The sequence below is a fragment of the Plasmodium chabaudi genome (genome assembly GCF_900002335.3).
Source record: "Plasmodium chabaudi chabaudi strain AS genome assembly, chromosome: 13".
NCBI classification, from domain to species: Eukaryota; Apicomplexa; class Aconoidasida; order Haemosporida; family Plasmodiidae; genus Plasmodium; species Plasmodium chabaudi.
Genome location: NC_030113.2, coordinates 453,103 through 475,486, shown reverse-complemented (window position 1 = coordinate 475,486; position 22,384 = coordinate 453,103). Strand labels below are relative to the sequence as shown.

At 22.5% G+C, this 22,384-nt stretch overlaps 1 protein-coding gene across 1 annotated transcript; it reads left to right on the top strand.

Annotated features, from left to right (window-relative positions):
- Positions 1–325: 325 nt before the first annotated feature.
- PCHAS_1311200 (conserved Plasmodium protein, unknown function) lies at positions 326–22,350 on the top strand (the record flags this gene model as incomplete). The annotated part of the gene is made up of 14 exons (XM_016799125.1): positions 326–621; positions 804–894; positions 1,005–1,034; positions 1,265–1,324; positions 1,522–1,743; positions 1,963–2,031; positions 2,116–2,304; positions 2,416–4,209; positions 4,393–6,514; positions 6,664–20,648; positions 20,892–21,662; positions 21,820–21,942; positions 22,055–22,154; positions 22,289–22,350. 14 exons carry the CDS (start codon positions 326–328, stop codon positions 22,348–22,350), a joined length of 19,914 nt encoding a protein of 6,637 aa, XP_016654461.1.
- Between the last annotated feature and the right edge of the window lie 34 nt (positions 22,351–22,384).

The window sequence follows — 22,384 nt, the reverse complement described above, 5'->3', positions numbered from 1 at the left end:
CATTGTAGAAAAAATTATAATTTTCCCTATCTCCCTTTTTACTATTTTCTCCTTTCCTTTTCTACTTATTATATGTGTATTCCTTATTTTTGTATAGCATACGTAATTAAAAAATGAAAAAAAATATATTTTTATTATATATATTTAAGTATAGACATGCATATAGAATACTTTTTTCCCCCAAAATAATTGTCTTATATTAAAATAAAATGGGATACATCTAAATTAAATAATAATAATAATAATGCATTATATTTTTTCCCTTTATTACTATTATTTTGTGATGTTTTTTTACTAAACACTTTTTAATATTAATGTTTCTGAAATGAATAATTTCAATATATTATCAGAAAATGAGAGTAATGTGGAAAAGTATGAGCATAATAATAATTTGAATTTTGATGACGATGATGATGATTTTTATTTTATAAAGCCTAGTGAATTCATCCAAAATCGAGGAAAAACATTAGAGGGTTTTATTAAGAATAAAAATGATAATATAATAAAAAAAAATAATGTAAAGGACAATAGTACATGCCCCTACTTTGAAGCTATACCGAATATTGTTTCCTTTACATCTTATACCCCTTTCAACAAATATGAAAGGATAGTGTCGTTAAAGTAATTTATTTCTTTTATCCTTATCGCAAAAATATAGAGAGAATATTTTTAATTGTACCATAAGGGCATCAATCTGCATATGTCTACTTATTTTTTATGCAGTTTTATAATAATAGTAATTTCGCCTGTTCTATTTATGATAAATTTCAATATCAAAAATTTACCGAAATTTTATTTTTTAGAAACATTGATGGAAATGCGAAAAATATACGGTTTGAGTTGGAAAATAATGATGCCTTTAAAGTATCTTATGTGTCGGACATAAAAAAAAAGGTAATCATTTAATACCACATTTGCATAAAATAAACTTAAGTATTTTGATAATACCTGCATAATCATATTTGTTTTCTTACGGTTTCTTATTATTTTTTAAATTTATATAGGTTGCACCTGGTATGCTATTTACCTTTAAGGTTAGAAAGCTAAGAAATGACATCCATGTGCTTTTATGATAAAGACAAAAAAGGCATTAATGTCAATTTATATATTGCTTTTTATTTTTGGCTGTAATATTTAAAGAGGAATGCATTATGCCTATAAATTTATAATTACTACAAAAGTAGCACGTAAACAAAACAGTTTGATGTGATGATATATATTTAATGGTGTTTCATTCAAGTATAACTTTATTCTTTAAATTCAGATAGCGTTTTATCCTAAATCATGTGATAATTACAATTACAATCTCAAAATATATTCAGAAGTATGATGCATTTTTACATGTCTTGTTTTATATGTATACTAAAGTGTATAACAAACACTGTTTTTTTGCTGTCTTATATTTTATTATTTTGTATCTAATAATGAGATTCTTACATTGTTATATAAAATAAGTAAAAAATATGCCATTAAATTATATTTTTTTATTTATGTACATATGAATTTGCTTTATTTTATCAGAATAAATTATTGATATTGCCCATAAGGTGTATGAATGATGAAATTATTTTGGATGTGCAAGATGAAATAATAGTGAATGATACACCAATATACATGAAAGGGGAAAAAATAATAACAATAAAAAATATAGGAAAGTATGATAATAAATTTGAAGCTACTGTAAACCCCCCTTTTTATATCAATTCGTGTATACATGAACTTAAGGGTGGAGAAATAGAAGATGTTAGTATATTAAAAAATATGTGTTTAAAATATAGTTACAAATATAGATGTAATTAGTTATAATTCTATGCAGAATTGAAGTTTAAAATGAAAATTTAAGCATAATATTGGTTTACAGCCATAAATATGTTCCTTTAAATTGCACTTAAAAATATATTCAGTCAAAACAAATTTACACTTTTTTTATACAACTTTTTCTCATTTCGCTTTTTCTTTTAGATTCAGATCGTGTTCCTTCCAGTTGAAAATAAAATTTATGAAGACTATATGATATTTAGCTACGAAAATGTAAATTTATATTATATATCATATATATACTTTTGATGTTTTCATATGGGAATAAAATAAACCGTTAATACTTTTTTCTATCAGGGAATGAAGACATATACAAAAATTCAGGGAAAAGGGATTATAGCTAATGTCTCGATAAATAATAAAGAAATTATATCTGATGATATTTACATAAATGAGACAAAGGAAATCAACATTTTTATTAAAAATCTTTCTTTCTTTTTGTTAACTTGGAAAATAATAAATTATAGGGTCTATGAATATAGATATGTACGTAAAAATTAATAAAAATGTATAGCAAATTAACCATCATTGAATGTGTGCATGTATGTGTGTATATCTATGGATTTCATATATTTTATATGAATTATATATTTATAGAACACCTTATCCGAGGATATAACCCAAGTTAACTTTGAAGAAAAAGATATAATTATGGAAAAGACCTTTATTAGCGATAAAGATTTGATAGATGAAAATATTATAGAAAAAGAGCTTTATATAAAAGATGAAAATGAAGACTGTGACAATTATAGTAGTGATTATAGTAACAACACTCGAGGATATAAAGATGAGTATAATAACATGGAAATGGAAAGCAGGTCAAGTAGTGATGGTGATGTGAATATTATTTCATCGTTTGAAAATGAAGAAACGGACGAAACAAAATATAGGAGTGATGAAAATAGCGAATTTGATTTTCGAAAAAGTGTACCATGTGATTATGGACAATCTGATAATAGTTTATGTTCATATAACAATAAAAAAAAGTCAAAAGAGTTTATAAATATATATCCTAAATATGGAAAGCTATATAATGATACAAACACAACAATAAATATATCATTTTCTCCATATTTTGCATCATTTTATAAAATAGACATTTATTTATATATAAAAGGGTATAAAAAAAGAGAGAAAATAAGCGTATATTTAAAAGGTATAACACCTAATATTATTATTCCAAATAATATACAAAATGTTAATAAAATTCTTATAAACACATATAAGGAAATATTTTTTGAACTAATTAATGACAGTGAATATAATGTTCCTATAAAAATTGAAAAAGAAGATGATTGTTATAATGAATTTCTAATTCAATTAAATGAATTTGACATACCTAAGAAGTCTACCCATTTATTAAAAATTATATATATGCCAACAATAAATGGTTCTAATAATACAAAATTTATAATTCACAAAAAATATACAAATATTAAAAATAATCTATATATATCAAGTGAATGTATATTTCCAGATATTTCATTTGACGAAGAAGCAATAAATTTTAATGTAGTATCACACAGTTTTGAATATAAAAAGACACTGAATGTTATTAACAATTCAGAATTATCATTACACTATTCATTAAATATACCAGAAGAATTTAAAAATGAAGTAAACATTATAGAATCAGATGGTACTTTAAACAGTTTTGAGAAGAAAGAAATTTTAATAAAATTTTGTCCAAAACATATAAAAACATATAATTGTAATATTGAATTATTTTTATATGAAATTCGAGAATATAAAAAAGTTATTCCATTTTATGCAATTTGTGAAAAAGCAGAAATTATATGTGAACCATCTCTTATCAACATTGAATCAATGATTATAGATAAAAATTATAAAGAAGAAGTTAAAATTATTAATAAATCAGAAAATGTAGATGCTATGTATGAATTGTTCTTTGATGAGAAAATAAATGAAATTTGTAATATAGATGTTTCACCAAAAAAAGGAATTATAGAAAGAAATAAATGTAATTTTATTAATATAAATATAGAAAGCAAAATTATAGGATATATACTTATAGTTATTAAAATAAAAATATCTGGTTATGATGACTTTTTATTTTTAAATATAAAAGCTCTTAGCGCTTGTCCTACTATAAAAATTATTCCTAGTATAATTGATTTTAAAAAATGTGCTTGTTTAGACATAAAAGAAAAAACTATTGAAATAAAAAATGAAAGCCCTATTAGAACATTTATTAATTTGTCAAATGAATCATCTATTTTCAGCTATTCAGAAAATAATTTTTTTATTGAAGCGAATGAATCATTTTTTGTTAATGTGTATGCAAATTGTTTAGAGACAATACAATATAATGATGTATTAAATGTGAATGTACACAGAAAGGAAAATATCATGATACCTCTGAAAGCACAAGTAAGTACATATTTATTATGGTTCACGATTGGTTGTTCTTAGTTTAGTCTATCTTGTCTATTACATTTTTTAGATTTATCCATTTCGTCATATAATTATAATATCTTTAATGAATATACACATGTTTTTTCTATTTAATTATTTTATTAATTTTTTCATAATTTATTTTTAAAACTATCAAAGGGTATAGGATCACCGATATTGATAAGTGAAAAATGCATAATTTTCGATGAAATTCACACAAATAAAAAGAATTACCGGGAACTCATTATATTTAATAAAGGCATAAATGAAAGAAGTATATATCTTACTTTTGAATCAGAAAAAAACAGAGCCAAAAAATTTGAACATACTGAAATATTTGACATTTCTCCCAGAAATTTAACAATAAAAGGATGTAGCGAAATTGTATGTATTATAAGCGGATATAATAATAAAGAAGAAAAATGTGAAGACACGTTATATATATACGAGGATTGTGTAAATAAAAAAAAATCATCAAATAATTTAAAAAAAATAAAAATATTAGCTAAGTTTGTTGATCCAGTGGTAGAAATTAGTGAGATTGAAAAATTTTTCTTTGACTTTGACGAACAAAATAAACTTGAAAATAGCAAAACTAGTACAATACACGAGGAAAAGGAATGCAATTCCCAAATATTAGACGAATTGGATGAGGTGGATAAATGTGAAAATGATGGGAACGAGGTGAAAAACAATAATACAAAAATTGTATATATGAAAGATTTAAACAAATTGATGCAAGAGGTTGAAATAAAAAATCAGCAGAATGCAATTGTAAAGTTTGTGTTATCTACAAAAGTGCCATTTTATGTAGAGCCTGATGTTATTGAATTGAAAAGTAAAGAGACGAAAAAAGTTCCCATATATTTTGATATTGATTTTATGAATACTAAAATAAATAATGTTTATGAAGAGCATTTGATAGTTAATTTTTTTGAAAATGGAAAAAGACAAAAATATGAATTATTTGGTGAAACAATTTATCCTAATATAATTATGAATAAAAATATTATAGACTTTCAATATATTTTAAAAAATTTATTTGCACAAGAAACAGTAGAAATAAAAAACGTGTGTAATTTTAAAGTCTATTTTAAATGGTTTTTTGAAGAGAACAATATTTATGAGGGTTTTAGCAACGCTTTTGTGGTAACCCCGAGCAAAGGATATTTATTACCATTGGAAAAAAAACTAATAACAATAACATATAATAGTATAAATGACAATTATTACAATGTTAATATGTTATGTAGTGTTAAAAATGGTCCAGTGTATAGTTTGAAACTGATAGCAGGATATTCTGATATTAAATATGTTATAAATAAGAAAGAATTGAATTTCAATTCCCATTATAAGGCCATAAGTGAAGATATTATAACAATACAGAATACTGGGAAGATTAAGTTATATATAGAAATAATATATAGTATAAAATTTCCTTCCTTGCTATATACGAATGTAAACAATTTTTTTATTGAGCCCCATAATAGTAAAGATATAATTTTTTATTTTACAGCTGGTATTCCATCAAATATAACTGAAAATATATTAATAAAAATTTGTAACTTTGAAGAAATTAATATAAAGTTAAATTCGTGTACTTTCTATAGTATATTAGATTTAAATGTTCATGACAAATTGGATGGAACATCAAATAAAAAAGAATATGATAAAATATGTAGCGAAAATTTATTAGAAGACAATAAGGAATACGAAGTAACTTATGATGATAATAAAAATGATGATTATTTAAAAAAAATAGAAAAATTAATGAATAATAATTCGGTTTTATTTGAGGGTCCAATTTGCTATTATGAGAAGCAGAAAAAGTTGTTAACTAACAAGCTAAAAAAATTGTATCTTAATATTTTTTTGTCCCATAAAAAACATATTCAAGAAATTTTAGACATATATTATTCACAAACCAATGAGAATGGGGAGATTCAAAATGCAGACATAGGAAATATGGAATCAAACTGTATAAAAGAAGATAATTTGGATATTCAAGAAGACGAAAATCATAAAATAAAACTTGAATTTCAGAATGGTAAAACGGATTCAAAAAATATTCAAGTAAATGATGAAGCTAATAATTTTGATGAAAAGCAATTAAGCTTGTCTAACGCTTCAAAACATAAATATGAAATTATAACAATTTTAAAAAAATATAGTTCAAAAAATACTACTGATAGCATATTTGGTGACTTGCTAAAATCGTTTATTAGCTCCCAAAAAAATGATAATTATATCCTTGATACTTTTTCAAAGATGAAAGAGCTAGGTAAGAATCCATCGTGGTGTTCTTTAAAACTTTAGAGGCATATATCAGTGCGTATGCATGTATATATATTTTTACACATATGCAGATATAAATACATTTATATATTATTACGTCTTATTTCCTTTTTTTTGCTTTACCAATTTTCTTAGTAAATTACGAAAAGCTATATTGCCACACCTACTTGAACAATGAAAGTATTTTAAAATATTTAAAACGAGTTATTCTTGAAACTAATGTAGAACTAAAGGAATACCATTTAGATGGGGGTAAATTAATAATTAACGAAGAGAAGGAATATGATATTAATATAAAAAACATAAGCAATGATAAAATAAATTTAAATTACAATTTGAAAGAATGCGAAAATAACGATATTGTATTAGTAAATTATCCTAGTGAAATTAATAAAAATGATTCTGTTAATTTTAAAATTAAAATTAAAAAGAATTCCTTAGAAGAAAAAAGTTTTATTGAAAAAGTGTATATATATTTAAATGACAACAATTATTACACTGTTAATGTAAAATTTGATTATGTAGTTCCTGATATGTTGTTGTATTATAATCAAATACGGTTTGAAGAAATTGAAGTAAAAAGATGTGTATGTAAAATAAACAGATTAATAAATACAAAAAATGTTAATATAAAATTTAAAATAAAAAATATAACATTTTATAATAAAAAGTTAGAATATTGTCATTTAAAAAAAAAGACACAAATATTTATATCCCCAACTAAAGGAATAATTAAAAATAATTCGTTTTTAGATCTTAGAATATTCTTTGAGCCCTCAAAGGTGTATAAAAATGCAAAAGTATGTGTTGAAATTTTTATTTATCATTCAAATATTGTAAAAACATTAGACATATATTTAAATAGTATAAATGATAATATTGTAGTCAATCCGCATGAAATAACAATTAAACCACTTTTACTTAATAGTGGATATACTTATGAAAATATAAAAATAAAAAACTTGAATAGTTATTCCAAAAATTTGCATATATATAAGCTTGATAACTATTATAAATACTTAGAAAGTTTTATATATGACATTTTAGCTATCCATAATCATATATATATAGAAAAAAATGATGACAAGGAAATGTTTTACACAAATTTGATATACTATTTAATAGAGATATATAGGGAAAAAATTGATAAAATAAAAAAATCTAGTAAGATCGAAATAAATGGAACAACAGAAGGTACCCGAAATTGTGAAATTGAAGAAGATCAAAATGAAGAGTTAAAAACTAGCACTAAAAAAGATGTTGTACATGATGCTGAAAAAAATGAAGAAAAACAAAACGGAGTATCTCCAAATGAACTAGCCATAGATAATAAAAATGTTGGAGAATTGGATAAAGTTAAAAAGGATAAAAAGACAAAAGAAAAAGACTCCAAAAAATCGAATAGAAAAAAAGCAGAAAAGAAGGCACGCCTTAACGAAAAAAAAGACATAGATATTTTATCAAATTTATTTTCTGGAAACAAATATGGGTCAAAAGAATTAATTATAGATATAGAAGATGAAGAAAAGAGTGTTAAAATATTAGAAAATAAAATTATGGTATTAGAAAAAATAATTATAAAAAATCAAATTAAATATAATTATTTTGAAGATTATTTAAAAATAATAAAAAGCAAAAAGAAAAAAGTAATAATAAAAAATAATTATTTAGTTGTTTGTCCGAAATATATTAATCATACAAAATTTGGAAGACACTTACTTAATATGAATAATTTAAATTGTTCTAAAATGAAAAATGATAAGGGTGAAAAAACAAAATATGATAACAAAATTTTGACAATTAATAAAATAATTAAATGGTGTAATGAAATATATGAGAAATATAATTATCCTACAGATGTAAAAGATTGTTTTATTAAATATGTGATTTATGAGCAAAATTACAATAATCCCGCTATAAAAAATCGTATAAAAATACCTGATCAGTTTGCTAGTGATAATCGAAAAATTAAAGGAGGTAGGAAAAGTTCTATTTTGAAGGTAAATAATATAATAAAATATTATATTAGTGAAGTGTTAAATGTTTTAGAGAAAACAAATGATGAAGAAACTGATGCAAAAAAGGAAGTAAAAAGTTGTATTACCAAAATAAATGAGACTGAGGATGTAGATAAAATACCAAACGAAAAAACAAATGATGATTTAGAAAATACGAAGTTAAATGATAAGGAAGCAAATAAAAAGTTAATAAATATTGATAAAAACATTTTAAAAAGAAAATTAAACCTAAAGGCTGTAAAATCAAAAATAGATAATAAGCATACATCTTTAATCATCAATAAAAAGTGGAAAAATAATAACAACAAATATATGAATGCTATGAAAGAACAAAATAAAACGATGAATAATAATGGAGAAAAAACATTTTTCAATAAGTATAATTTAAAATACAAATTAGAATATTTGAATTACTTTTATCAATTTTCACTTTTACATGACGAAATGTTTATTAATGATTTAAAATCATTTTTAAAAATAACTGGTTTTGATACGAAAAAACAAAAAAAAAATGAAAATAACACTAAAAAAAAAAGTATCTCACTAGATTTATTTGAAAACATTTTAAAAAAAATGTTACTTTCTCCATTTTATATTGACGATGTTGTCTTTTTTTTTAAAAAAAACAATTATATAAATTTAGACATGTTTTTTAAAGCGTTTATAAAAACATTTGATGGGAATATTCACATAATTTATTTGAACCCATTAGAGAGTTATGAAAATTTTTTTTCTAGCATGTCTAATTATAAGGAAATAGAAAAAAATGAAAATAGTTTAAAAAGTACTACCGAATTAAAAAAAAAGGAAGGCGAAGCAAATCATAAAGCAAAAGAGAAAAAAAAAGACAATAATGAAAATGGTGATAAGCTAAATAATCTAAACTATGGAGGAAAAATAAAATTTTTTTATGAAAATTTATTAAAAAAGTACCAAATAAAAATTGAGCAAAAGTTAAAAGAAAAAGAAACATTAGAAAAAATAATAGAAATATTATATAGAGATGTAAATATTAGTGGTGAAACAAGTATCCCATCCCATCTTAATAATAACGAGAAGAAAAAAATACGCAATTCGAAGGTACAAAAAAATATATTATTAAAGGATAATATTGAAAAATTAGATTATAAAGAAGTAGAAAAGGAAGAGGCATCACCAAATACGGAACTAAGTTCATATAAATTGCAAAAATGTTTTAAAAAAAATGAATTAAAAAACTTTGAAGAAAATGATGAAATAACTTATAATACACATGCAGATGATGCTGAATGTTTAGAAGAAATGGAAAATATACAGTGTCCTATTGTTGAAAAATTATATAAATCCCTAGTGATTTGTCAAAAAGAAAAAAAAGATAAGATGCCTAAGCAAATATTGAACTATTTAACTGTACTATGTACTAAACGAAATGAACACATTGACGATCAAATTATTAAATACAACAAAAAGGTTAACAAAATTAATAATTATATAAAAAATGGGCGTCACATGGATTGCTTATCATTTTATAAAGAACTAAAAATTGTACTTTTGAATTTAATAAAAGAATATTCAAAAAAAGATAATAGCCTTTTATCAGATTCGTCTGGAATTGTGGAAGAAGATAATGTCATGGATTTATCAACAAATAAAAATAATAATGACAACAGGATTAATAAAGAAATAAATAAAAAAGAAGGAAAAAACATGTTCCTAAAACACGTCAAGATAAAAATTAGTGAGAATATTATCGAAGAATTATGTAAAGATGAAATATGTTTGAAAAATTCAGATAAAAGTTCATCTAATACTAGTCTACTATGTAATGAAATAAAAATGAATGAAAAAAATATAAGCGAAAAGATAATTGATGAGAAAATGATAAAAGTTAAAGATTCATTAAATATTAATTGCAATAAGATACATAAAATTGATAATCAAAATAATGAGGAAAGAGAGAACAATACCAACACTATAATTAATACAAATAACGAACTAATAAAATGTATGCATCAGAAGTTTGTTCAAATGAATTTCACATTTTTTTTTATAAATGAAGAAATAAACTTTAGAAAAAAAAGTATTCTTAAAGATATTTCCAATTGTGTTCAATATAACGACGTAAAAACATCTGCATATTTTTTTGATATCAGTGAACCACAAATTTATGATACGTTTAATTTACGAAACTTTATTCAATCCAAAAAAAAATTAGAAAAATACGAAACGGAGCTTTATATTGATAAAGACAGGGAAGAAAAATTAGATGAAAAGAAAAAGACAAATTTTAGAGAAGATCAAGGGTATATTCCCCAATCAGAGCTGAACGAAGTAAAACATGACATTAAAGGGAAAGGTAAAAAAGAAGTAAACACAAGAAAAGTAAGTTATAATAATGCTGAAAAAAATAATAAAAAAAGCACAGAAAAAATAAAGAATGATGAAGAGAGTGAAAAAAAAGAAAAAAGAAATAGCATAAAAAATGTTGATACTGAAAAGAACAAAATCGAAATAAAATGTGCAGAAAAAAACAACAATAAAATAAGAATACAAAATTCGAATGAAAATACATTTATAGAAGAAAGTTATGATGAAATGTTAGAGAAAAATAAACATGAAATAAAAGATGAATATGATTATATTTTTTATAATTTAAGTAATTTACATAACTCAATTGAATTAATTGATAATATAAAAAATGATAAAGGGCAAAGTGTAATTGAATTTTTACAGATAGACACATCTTATGATCAAAAGGATGAAATAAGGTATAAAAATATTACTAATGTAATGTTAGAAAAAAATAACTATACAGAAATATATGTAAAAATTAACACATGCAAAATAGTAAACATAAAGAAGAAAGTATGCTTAATAGATCTATTAGGAAATTATATCTTTTTAAATATCCATATTATAATTGACAAACCTAAAATATATTCTAATCCATATTTTATATTTGGAAACAATGTCTCAATAAATAATACAAAAAATAACTGCTTTATAATATCTAAAAAGTTGTACAATTTTGATAAAGTTTTAATAGGAAAAAAATTATCAGCATTTAATGATATCATTGATTTGGAGTTACGTGATGAAAATAAAGAATATTTGAATGAATTTTTAAAAATATTCGAAGGTACACATTTATCTAAACTTAATGTAAAGAAGAATAAAAAGGAAAAAATGAGTATATCTTCAATAAATAATAATGAAAGAGGGTTTGATCAATTGAAGCACAATTCTAGCAATATAGATAATTATAAGCATTTGCTTAAACATTTCCAGGTTATGAACTTATTTAATTCTTCTCATTTTGATTGCTTCGTTGAGTTATCTTTTGAAAATATGAAATATGCAGGTAAAAATGATAAGAAAAAAACTAGCTATATAAATATCAGTTGTGGTGATAGTAATAATATTGAGAATTTTCTTGTGCACAATGATTTTTATGTATATCCAAGAAGATTTTCCATTCCATCAAAAAAATACAAAAAAATTATAATGCTATTTTTGCCAAAGACATATTGTTGTTTTGAGGAAAAATTGTTATTATCTATATATTCGATAAATGACAAAATAAATATAAATAATGTAAAAGAAAAAGAAATAATTTTAAAAAGTGATATACTGAAGGATAAGACAAAACATGGTTCTTTGTTAAGTGCTAATGATAATGGGATTAAAAATTATATAAACATGTATAATAAACAAAATGACAATTATCTGTATGATATATTTTCTTTGGTTTTAAAAGGAGAGGGAATAAAATGCAATTTGAAAATTGAGCAAAACTATTTAAATTTTCATAAAATACTTTTGAAATCTATTCAAAAAAAAACAACATATATAAAAAACAATAGTTACTGTGATATATCGTGGTTTATAGATCCAAATGATTTAAAAGGTGATGATTTATTTCTACATATTAATCCAATGAAAGGAAAGTTATCACCAAATGAAAAGGCAATTCTAACAGCAACAATTAATACGAACAGTGCTAATGTTATAAAAAAAGATATTAAAATTAATTATGTTGAAAAAGAAAAAAAAATAGAGAAAAAGCGAAAAAAAAATAGTAATATGGTATATTTTGTTCCTTTAAAAATTGAAGGAGAAATATGTAAATCTTTTAGTCAAATAAGTTATGAAATTGTTGAAAATAAAAAAGACAACCAAACGGATATTCTAGGAGAGTGTCAAACATGTAGTGATGATGAGTATGGTGCCCCTATGATTGAAAGATATAAAAAGGAAAGTATTTCTAATAATATAAGCTTTTTAAAAAGTAAATATTCTCAATCAAATAACAAGGAAACAGAGGATGTGATAAAGGCAAGTGATATCAATTTGAAATATGTTAAGGTAAATGAATCAAAAACATGTTTATTTAAAATAAAAAATACAGGTAAAGTTAAGATTTCTTTTTTTGTGGAAATAAACGAAAATGGTTTCCTAAATTTTGCATATATTGATAAAATAAGTGATACTATAAATTCGAATGAAACAAAAATTATAAAGCTAAAATTAAAATCGCCTAAAAAAATTAAGTTTGAAAATGTTCCACTAGTTATTCATATATACGACATAGAAAATAACTATCTGCATCAATCTTATAAATATTTGCTTAGTGTAATCTTTGATTATAATTATTTTAGAATAATTCCATCTATTATTAATTACGATGTTGTGGAAATTAAAAAAGAAGAAAAAAAAATTTTTAAAATAATTAATGATGGGTATTTTGATTTTAAATATGATATAAAATTAATAAAATTTAAAATAAAAAATAAAGAAGATGATAAAATAGTGAAACAAAATAATTTTGAAGAGCAAAGGACAGAAAATAGACAAAATAAAGTCGATATAAACCCCTTTATAATTTCCCCTATAAGTGGTGTAATAAAATCAAAAGAAGAACAAACAGTAACTGTACTTTTTAATTCTTCTGAAGAAAAATATTATAAATATATATATTTTGTTGAGGTTGATAATGTTTTGTTTGATGTGAAAAAGCCAGGCAAAAATGTTAATCACAAAAAAAGCGATAGAAAGCAAGATAAATATAATGGGATAATAAAAATATTGGCATCATCTGTTAAACCAAGTATATCTTGTGACATTAAAAATATTTTTGAAGAAGTGTTAGTTTTAAAAAACGTAGAAAATTGCAATAATTTTTTAGGGCAATTTTTAAGTAAAAACAGTTACTACAATATTGATGAAAATACTTTGTATTATAAATATTCTTATGTCAATGAGCCTATTAATGAAAGAATAAAAATATCAAATATATCGAATGTAAATGCTTATACTAAAATTGAACTAAAGGAAATTGACCGTTTAAGCAATGGTACTAATGATAGTAATAATAAAGGAAATGATGAGAAAAAAGATATACAGAAACAGCAAATGGAAAAGAGAAAAAAATCATCATCTGAGCATGGTAAACAACTGATCCAACATTATCTAAGAATAGAAGACAGCAATATTGTAAAATCAAAATGGAATTTTCCACAATTTATAGAAAGTAGTCATAATAATAGTAATGCTCTAGATTCTGCTACTATTGAGGAAAATAAAATTTCCACTTTCCAAGCTACCACAGTTTTAACTCGTTATCAACACAAATACGTAGATTTATGTTTTTATTCAAATCAAATAGCATGCAAAAAATATATAGTAAATATATACCTTGTCAATTCTGAAAATAGTTTATGCTTTAGTTTTTATATTAATGTAGAATTTTTTTTACCTTCTATTAATTTGACATTTCCAATCAGCTTGTTGAAACAACAGCGTGATGATAAAATTTTTGACTTAGGAAACATTCACATAAATAGTATAATTTCCTTTAAAATAAAGTTGAAGAATTCTTATAAATATCCAGCGTTTGCTAAAGTTTTTTTTACAAGTTTAAACAGTTCATTAGAATGTATAGATAATAAGGGAAAATTGGAAAATGGGCCAAACATAAAAAAAGGAAAAGAAATATTACACAATAAACAAATGAACAATTTAGAAGATAATAAATACATGATCCGTGATGAAGAAAATAATGACGACAATAAGGAACAACAAAACCAAACAGAACAATTGAAAGATGAAACAAATGATAAAAAATTGACAAAAGGAATATCTATAGAATCACATTTAGAAGATAGCGAAACGATTTACAATGATATGTGTATACCTTTCAAAAAAGATATATATAATATCTCAAATAGTTATTGTCTTTTTAATAACATTACGGATAATATATTAGTAAAGAACAAAAATAATGTTACTCATTTTGATTATAATAATGTGAAAAATGATATAATATATAAAAATAAAAAAATAAAAAAGCAAATGGTTAATATAGGATATCTCTATTACATAGGAAATCGCAACTATGTATTAAAGGAAAATGATGTGGCATATTTTAAAATTAAAATTGATAAACAAAAAATTAAAAATGAAATAGAAAATAAAAAGGGGAAAATGATAGAAGAAAACGATATGAACAACAATATGCCTAACGACGGTCTAGAAAGTGATATGAAAAAAAGAAATAAAAGCACCAAGAGAAATGAAGAAAACAATAACAAAGACAAAAATATGGAAGAAGCATATAATAACACAGGGGAAAGTAGTTTAATAGGATGTATAGGTGAAAAGGGAATATTAGGAAGCATAAGCATTAATGTCCTACATAATAATTATGAATTTTATAATTTAAAATTCGTGGGAAATATTATAGAATCCCAAAATTATTGGAACTTAGAAAAATTGAAAAATGAAATGAAAAATGTGTATAAGAATGATAATATGTATATTTTTAAAAATCATATAAATTTTGATTTAATACCAATAAAATATAACAATATATTTAAAATATTTTATATAAATGAAAATGATTATCCTTTATATTTTAATATCGAGTTGGATAAAAAAATGAAAAACTTTATTAAAATCGAGCCTTTAAATGGTTTAATACCAGAAAATAGTTCTTTTATATTTTATTTGCATATTGACATAAAGGAAGGTGTTAACTTAGTAAAAAAGGAAATATCTTGTAAATTTTCCCCAACCCCATTTAATATTAAATCAAAAAAAAGTTCAAAAATAAAAGAGGGCACAGAAACATTTGATGACTCTTTATATATAAGTTTAGTATCTGAAGAAATAAAAGTGTCTTATAACAAAAAAAAATTATCTTTTAAAAATATAACATACTTTAATTATTCTCAAAATGAATTGGTATTAGAAAATTTATCAAATGTAAAATTATTTGCAGAGTTAAATATTATACCTTTAGACGAATCAGATGATATAACGAATGTTTATTCATTTACTTCTTTTAAAGAAAAAGATATTATTTCGTTATTAAAGAAGAAAAAGGACAATGAGGTTTGCTCATTAAATGGGAATAAAGAAAATGAGACAAACTATGTTGATTCTTTAACTTTAGACAATAAGGAAACTATTAATATAAAACAAGATGAGAATATTTTGGAAAAACAAAAATCTTTAGATTATGATGAAAATTTAAATGCTACAAACTGTACTGAAAATGAAAATAAGCCTATCCATGAATTTTATTTGACGAGGTATGATTTGAATGCAACTGATTTGGGGGATGATGCAACGATAAGAAAGATAAAGTCAATGGAACCAAATAGAAACAAAAATAAAATCATTAAAAAGTTTATATCAATTAACGGAAAATGTAAGAAAAGTATATATATTTATTTCTTTCATTATATTTATAAGAAAAAAATTGATGCTTTTCTTCATATAAAAATAAAATATTATAATGAAATAAAAATACCAATTAATATTTCATTTGATAATTATGTCGAAAACGATGTACTTCTATTAACTGATTTTATGTCTAGTGAAAATTTGAATAAAATGGATTCATTTTCCCATCAAAAAGAACAAAATAATAAGCTTCTAATTATAAGTAGAGGAATTTTAAATAAAATTGATCGTTTTCTATATGTATTAAACTTATCAAATAAAAGTTATGAATACTTTTTTGAAAAGTGTAATGAAATAGATGAGCATGGTGATAAAAATAGCGATAAATATGCATACACAAAGAATTATATGATTGATAGATATAAGACAAATAGTAGAAATAGTAATAATATAGAATGCTTTAATTCTAGGGGAATGATAAAAGACGATAATGTTTTTCCAATAAAATTTATGTTCAGCATATTTAACTCGAATAATTATAAAGGGGATTATAATTTTTATATAAATGATAAAATAACAAAACAAATTGGATTTGAGATGAAAGTAATTGAACCATTGGTATTCTTTAATACTTCTTCTATGCATATAAATAATTTAATAGTTGGAAAATTATATTGTTTCATTTTTTATATTATTAATTTCGATTTAATGGACATAAATTTTGAATTTGATAAAAATTCATATAATTCATTTAACAATAAAAAGGAAACAATTAAAATTATTCCATTTAAAGGAGTTATAAAATCATGCTATAGAAAAAATAAATGCCTATTTAAGCACATAAATAAATACAATAATAATTTTGGATTTGACGAGTATAATAACAAAGATGAGCTGAATGATGGCATTTCGACATCTTCTTATAATTCAAATGATATATCAAATAGTTCACATGAAAATAATTATAATGAAAAATTTATTTCTTATTATAATATAAAGAATAATGAGATAGACCCCAAAAAAGACAAAAGAAAACTGAAAGTAAAAATGAATTATTTAAGAAGAGAAAATAGTAAAATCAATGATGACGATAGTGATACTCATTCTTCATTTACATCATCAGAAATGTCAATAGTATCTTCTGATTTTAATTTTAATACATTAAATAAAGAAAAAAAAAAGTACATTAATAACAATGATGGTGATATTGAAAATAGACTAGCTTTACATAAGCAGAATATGTCAGGAATTTCTAATGCATGTGGTTTAGAAAATATGGAATATATAGATAGCCATTCCGAATATAACAGTGAATCATCTATTTCTCTCTCAGATTATGATATTGAAAATGATAATGAACAGAATAAAGATACCAATTTTCTTGTTGACTACTATTTGAAAAATGTGGATGCTAAGTATAGAGAAAAATTTAAGAGAGAAATAAAAGATAAATATTTAGGAAAAGGTAAATATAAAAAAATAAAATTATTATTTAAACCGCATTTAGAACAATTTTATAATTTTAATTTATTGTGTAAAGTGAATACAAAAGAAGAACCAATAAAGTTGAATTTTAAAATGCAAGTTAGCAAGATAAATATTAACTGTTATATAAACACTTTTGATAATGAGCAAATTCAGCTAAATTTGGAGGATCTTATATCAAATGGGGAAAGGAAAAAAACAAAGCAGATGAAAAATCCGGCAGATGATAAAATTATTGTATATAGCACATTAGACTTTAAAGAAATATTAGTTGGAAAAAAAAGAGTATCAAATATAGTTATAGAAAATTTAGGTGATTTTGATATAGTTTATAAATATCATATACAAAAAAAAGATGATTATGTTTCTATAAAATATAATAGTAATTATATTAAAAAAAATTCTTCGCCTTTTATTTTATCTGTTGAATATAAACCTAGATGTGCTGAAACATATGAAAATTATTTAATTCTTAATATAGGAGATTATTACTTATTAAATTTTAAAATATGTGCTGTTTCAACCAATCTATTAATTAATTTTTCATTCCACAATTATGATTTTGGTAATGTTATTTTATTTCCAAATACGTGTAAAAATAAAAAAAACATGAATGGAATTATGCCAAAAGAAAGTTTTTGTAATGAAAATTTTTCGTCATCAAACAGTTCAGTGTCCTACATAATATCTACATATAAAAATAATCAGAAAAAATTAAAGAAAGAAAAAATAAAAGACGCAAACATCCTGAAGGGAAATGAACATGAAAACCAACAAACTAATAACGAACTTAAGGAAAACCCCAAAAAACAGAACAAAAAAAAACATATAATAGATAAAAAAAAAGAAAAAGCGGATATTAAATACATTGAAGAAGCAGACAAAACCAAAACACTTGAAAATACAATGAAATCCCCAAAAATGAATAAACATCATAAAGACGGAATAAAAACAAAAAAAATCAAAATAACAAAAGATCCGCAAAAGGAGCATAATAATAAGAATGATACCCTAGAAAAAGCTGATAAAATATGCAATTATAACGATATAAAAAAAGAAAAAAAAATTGGAATAATTAATAATGCAATGGAAGATATTAAAAATGTCGATGATGAAAATGAATTTATATATAATGATATGAATGCACTATCCGAAGAAGAAAATATAAATTCGTCACAGACGAAATTAATTATTAGCAATAACAGCGACGAAGATTGCTATATTGAATACGAATTGAATGAATGTTGTTTAAAAATACTAAGCATAGATAAAAGAATACATTTAAAAAAGAAAAGTAAAATAACAGTTTTGATTCTATTCGCACCCAACGAAGAAAAAACATATAATTATAAAATTCCATTTAAAATAGTTAGTGATGTAATAAAAACGGTTTATATATCTTTTACAGGAACGGGTAGTAATTTTAAATTACCATTTTCATGTAATAATTCAAATGAAATAAATTTTAAAGATGTTCAAGTGGATAAAGAATGTATTAGGAAATTCACTCTTTGTAATAAGAATTTAGAAGATATATCTTTTAACATATTAAATTACAAATATTTAAAAAGAAATTATCTGTCTTTTACTAATTTTGATAATAATGTTTTCCATAGTTTAAAAAAGAGAGAAAAAAGAATATTTGAAATAAAATTTTGTCCTGAAAAGTATATAAACACGTATATACCTTTATATTTAAATATATGTTATAAAGATAAGACAATACCTTATAACTTAACTAACATTAAATTAAATAGTGTTTGTTATAAAGTAATTTTAAAGGAGTGTATGCTAACTTTTAATAAATTGGAAGACAATTTCGATGATCCAAACGAAGCAGATGAAAGTGATACTCGAAATTCGGATAAAATATTTCAGACTGAATCAAATGTAGATAATAACCAACTTGATGAAATTAAGGAAAAATTGTTTAAATATCATAAAAATAAAAATAATATAAAAAGTCGAAAAATTGAATTACATAATATAGGAGATATGAACGCACAGTTTTTAGTAAACTGCCCTGAAAAGTACAACAAGTATTTATTTCTATATCCTAAAAAAGGAATAATTTTTTCTTTTAACTTAATAAAAATATACATGTTTGTAGACATGGATTTAGTAGATAAAGATTTATATATTAATGAAATATTTATTGAGTTATTCCCTAAATTTAATGAAATTAATAGTAAAATATTTTTAAATGTATTTATTAATTCATATTCTAATATTATACAAAATAAGAGTATGTATATGAATAGATTAACGACAAAAGCAGAATTAGCTAATACCTCAAATGATAAGAAACTAAAAAATTTAGACCTATTTAAAATTAAAGAAGCAAGAACAGATGAGAATGCTGATGATTATAAGGATAGTGTAGAAGATTGTGATATGGAAAAGAATATTAATGTATTTTCACTAAAAAATGAAACTATTATTACATTTTTAACAGATATAAGAAGAAAAATATGTAAAACAATAGATATATATAATGAAACTGAATCGAACTTTAAAATTAGATATAATTTTGTATCGAATGAACATAATTTCTTTTCTGTAATTCCATTAAAAGATTCGATAAAAGCTAATGATAGTGGATCATTACAAATAATGTACCATCCATTATTTGTTCAAAAAAAAAACAAACATACTAATAATTATCATAATACTTTATGTGTAAAATATTTAAAATATTCACAAAAAATACATCATATATCCAAATTAATTGTTTATTATCCTAAAGATGTTATAAGGAATTATACTCTGTTGGGGTATTCAGATAATACCTCTTATGAGGAAAGAGTAACCTATAAATTAAATTCTAAAACTTTAAATAATGTATCTATAAAAATAAAAAATTGGATAAATGAAAACCAGAAATTATTAATTTCTTATCACGGATGTGACCAAAACTTGAATCCAGCAAATAACGATATGTTATTTTTCTATGTAAGCTAAGATAATAGAGATTCTTAACATACTATATTTTATAACGTATAAAAATACGAGAAAAATAGGCATTCTAATATTGTCACCATCGAAATAAGAATGAAAAAATAAAAAATTTTCGTTTATTTTCGAAATGTTGACAGTCCCAATATATGCATAATATAGTTGTCTAATTAGTAAAAAATATATTTAAAAAAAATATAATTAAAATTTTAATTACATATTTGTTTTTTACTTTTTCAGATACAAAATACACTTTGTTTAAACACGAACGAAGAAAAAGTTTTACCATTTAAATTGATTTCATTAAAAGAAGGGATATATTATATAATGCTTGTTTTTTCAAATGATAAATATGAAGATGTGTATAAAATATTATTACATTTTGAGATAGTGAAATCGGATTGCATTTCTACAAAAATAATAAATTCGAATAAAAAGGAAATAATAAAAGAAACAGTTTTTATTTATAACCCTTTAGATGAAAATATAAAAGTAGATGCAGCTACTGATTATAAGTATGTTTTTTTTGATAAATCTATAACTCTTGAAAAAAAAAAAAACAATAGTATAAATTTATACTTTTGTATAGTTAAAAATGAATCATCTAGAAATGTAATAATTTCTTTTAATAACAAATTAATTGGGAAATATAACTTTAAGTTTATTTTAAACATAGATATAAATGATTTTGAGGAAACATTTTATTTTAATACTGATTTGGGATCTACTCAAATAAATGAAATATCATTTAAAAATGTGTGCAACCGAAAAATTAATTATGATGTAATTATAGAAGATTATGATGAAAAAAATAAAAGTTCGAAAGAAATATTTCAATGTACAGAAAAAACAATAAGTATGCAATCTATTGACACTGATACATTTTTAAAAAATCCAGATTCTAACGTTTTATTTGATAAAATTAATTTAAATGTTATATATAACCCTAATGATATTAAAACAAATAAATCTATTTTGAAACTAATATCTAAAGAAGGAATCGTTTACAAGGTTAATCCACCAAAAGACAATTTTATAAATAAAATAGTCATAAAGATAGAATGGACAAAACTTTAATATCTTTATTTATCCTTATTTATTAATACGTATATAACCATACTTATATGAATACCCATACATTTTTGAATTATTTATTTTCCTTTATCAGAGTTTATTAATAGGAAAAGCTGGATTCCCAAAACCACGAGGACCAATCTTTTGCTCATCACAAAAAACAACTTTCATTTCCTTTACAAATCCATTTTTTCAAACGAAAGAATTCTTTTTAAAAGTAATAATACAGTTTTGAACACATTGAATAAAAATAATAGCTAAAATTATTTTTTTGGAATACTATATATAGTGATTATACTATAATTTATTTATCTTTCCTTTTTATCTAGGCGGATGATCAATTTATAGTTTCTTTTGAGAAAATAAAAATAGAAGGGCGAAAAACTGCGCAAATACCAATAAAATGCACAGCAACAAATGCTATATCTGGTTAATATAAATATATAAAAATTGTTTTATAATATAAATTTATATATGCAACATTAAAATTAGCAAGGATTAACGAATCTTTAATAGAAATAGTTTTTACTTTTTTTTTAATATTTTTGTTTTTTGTCTTTTAGGAAAACTTGTGATTAAATCAGAGGATGAAGTTGCATGGATGTATTATTTAACTGGACAATGAAAAATAAGAGAAATCAAAAAAAGAAAACAAAGAG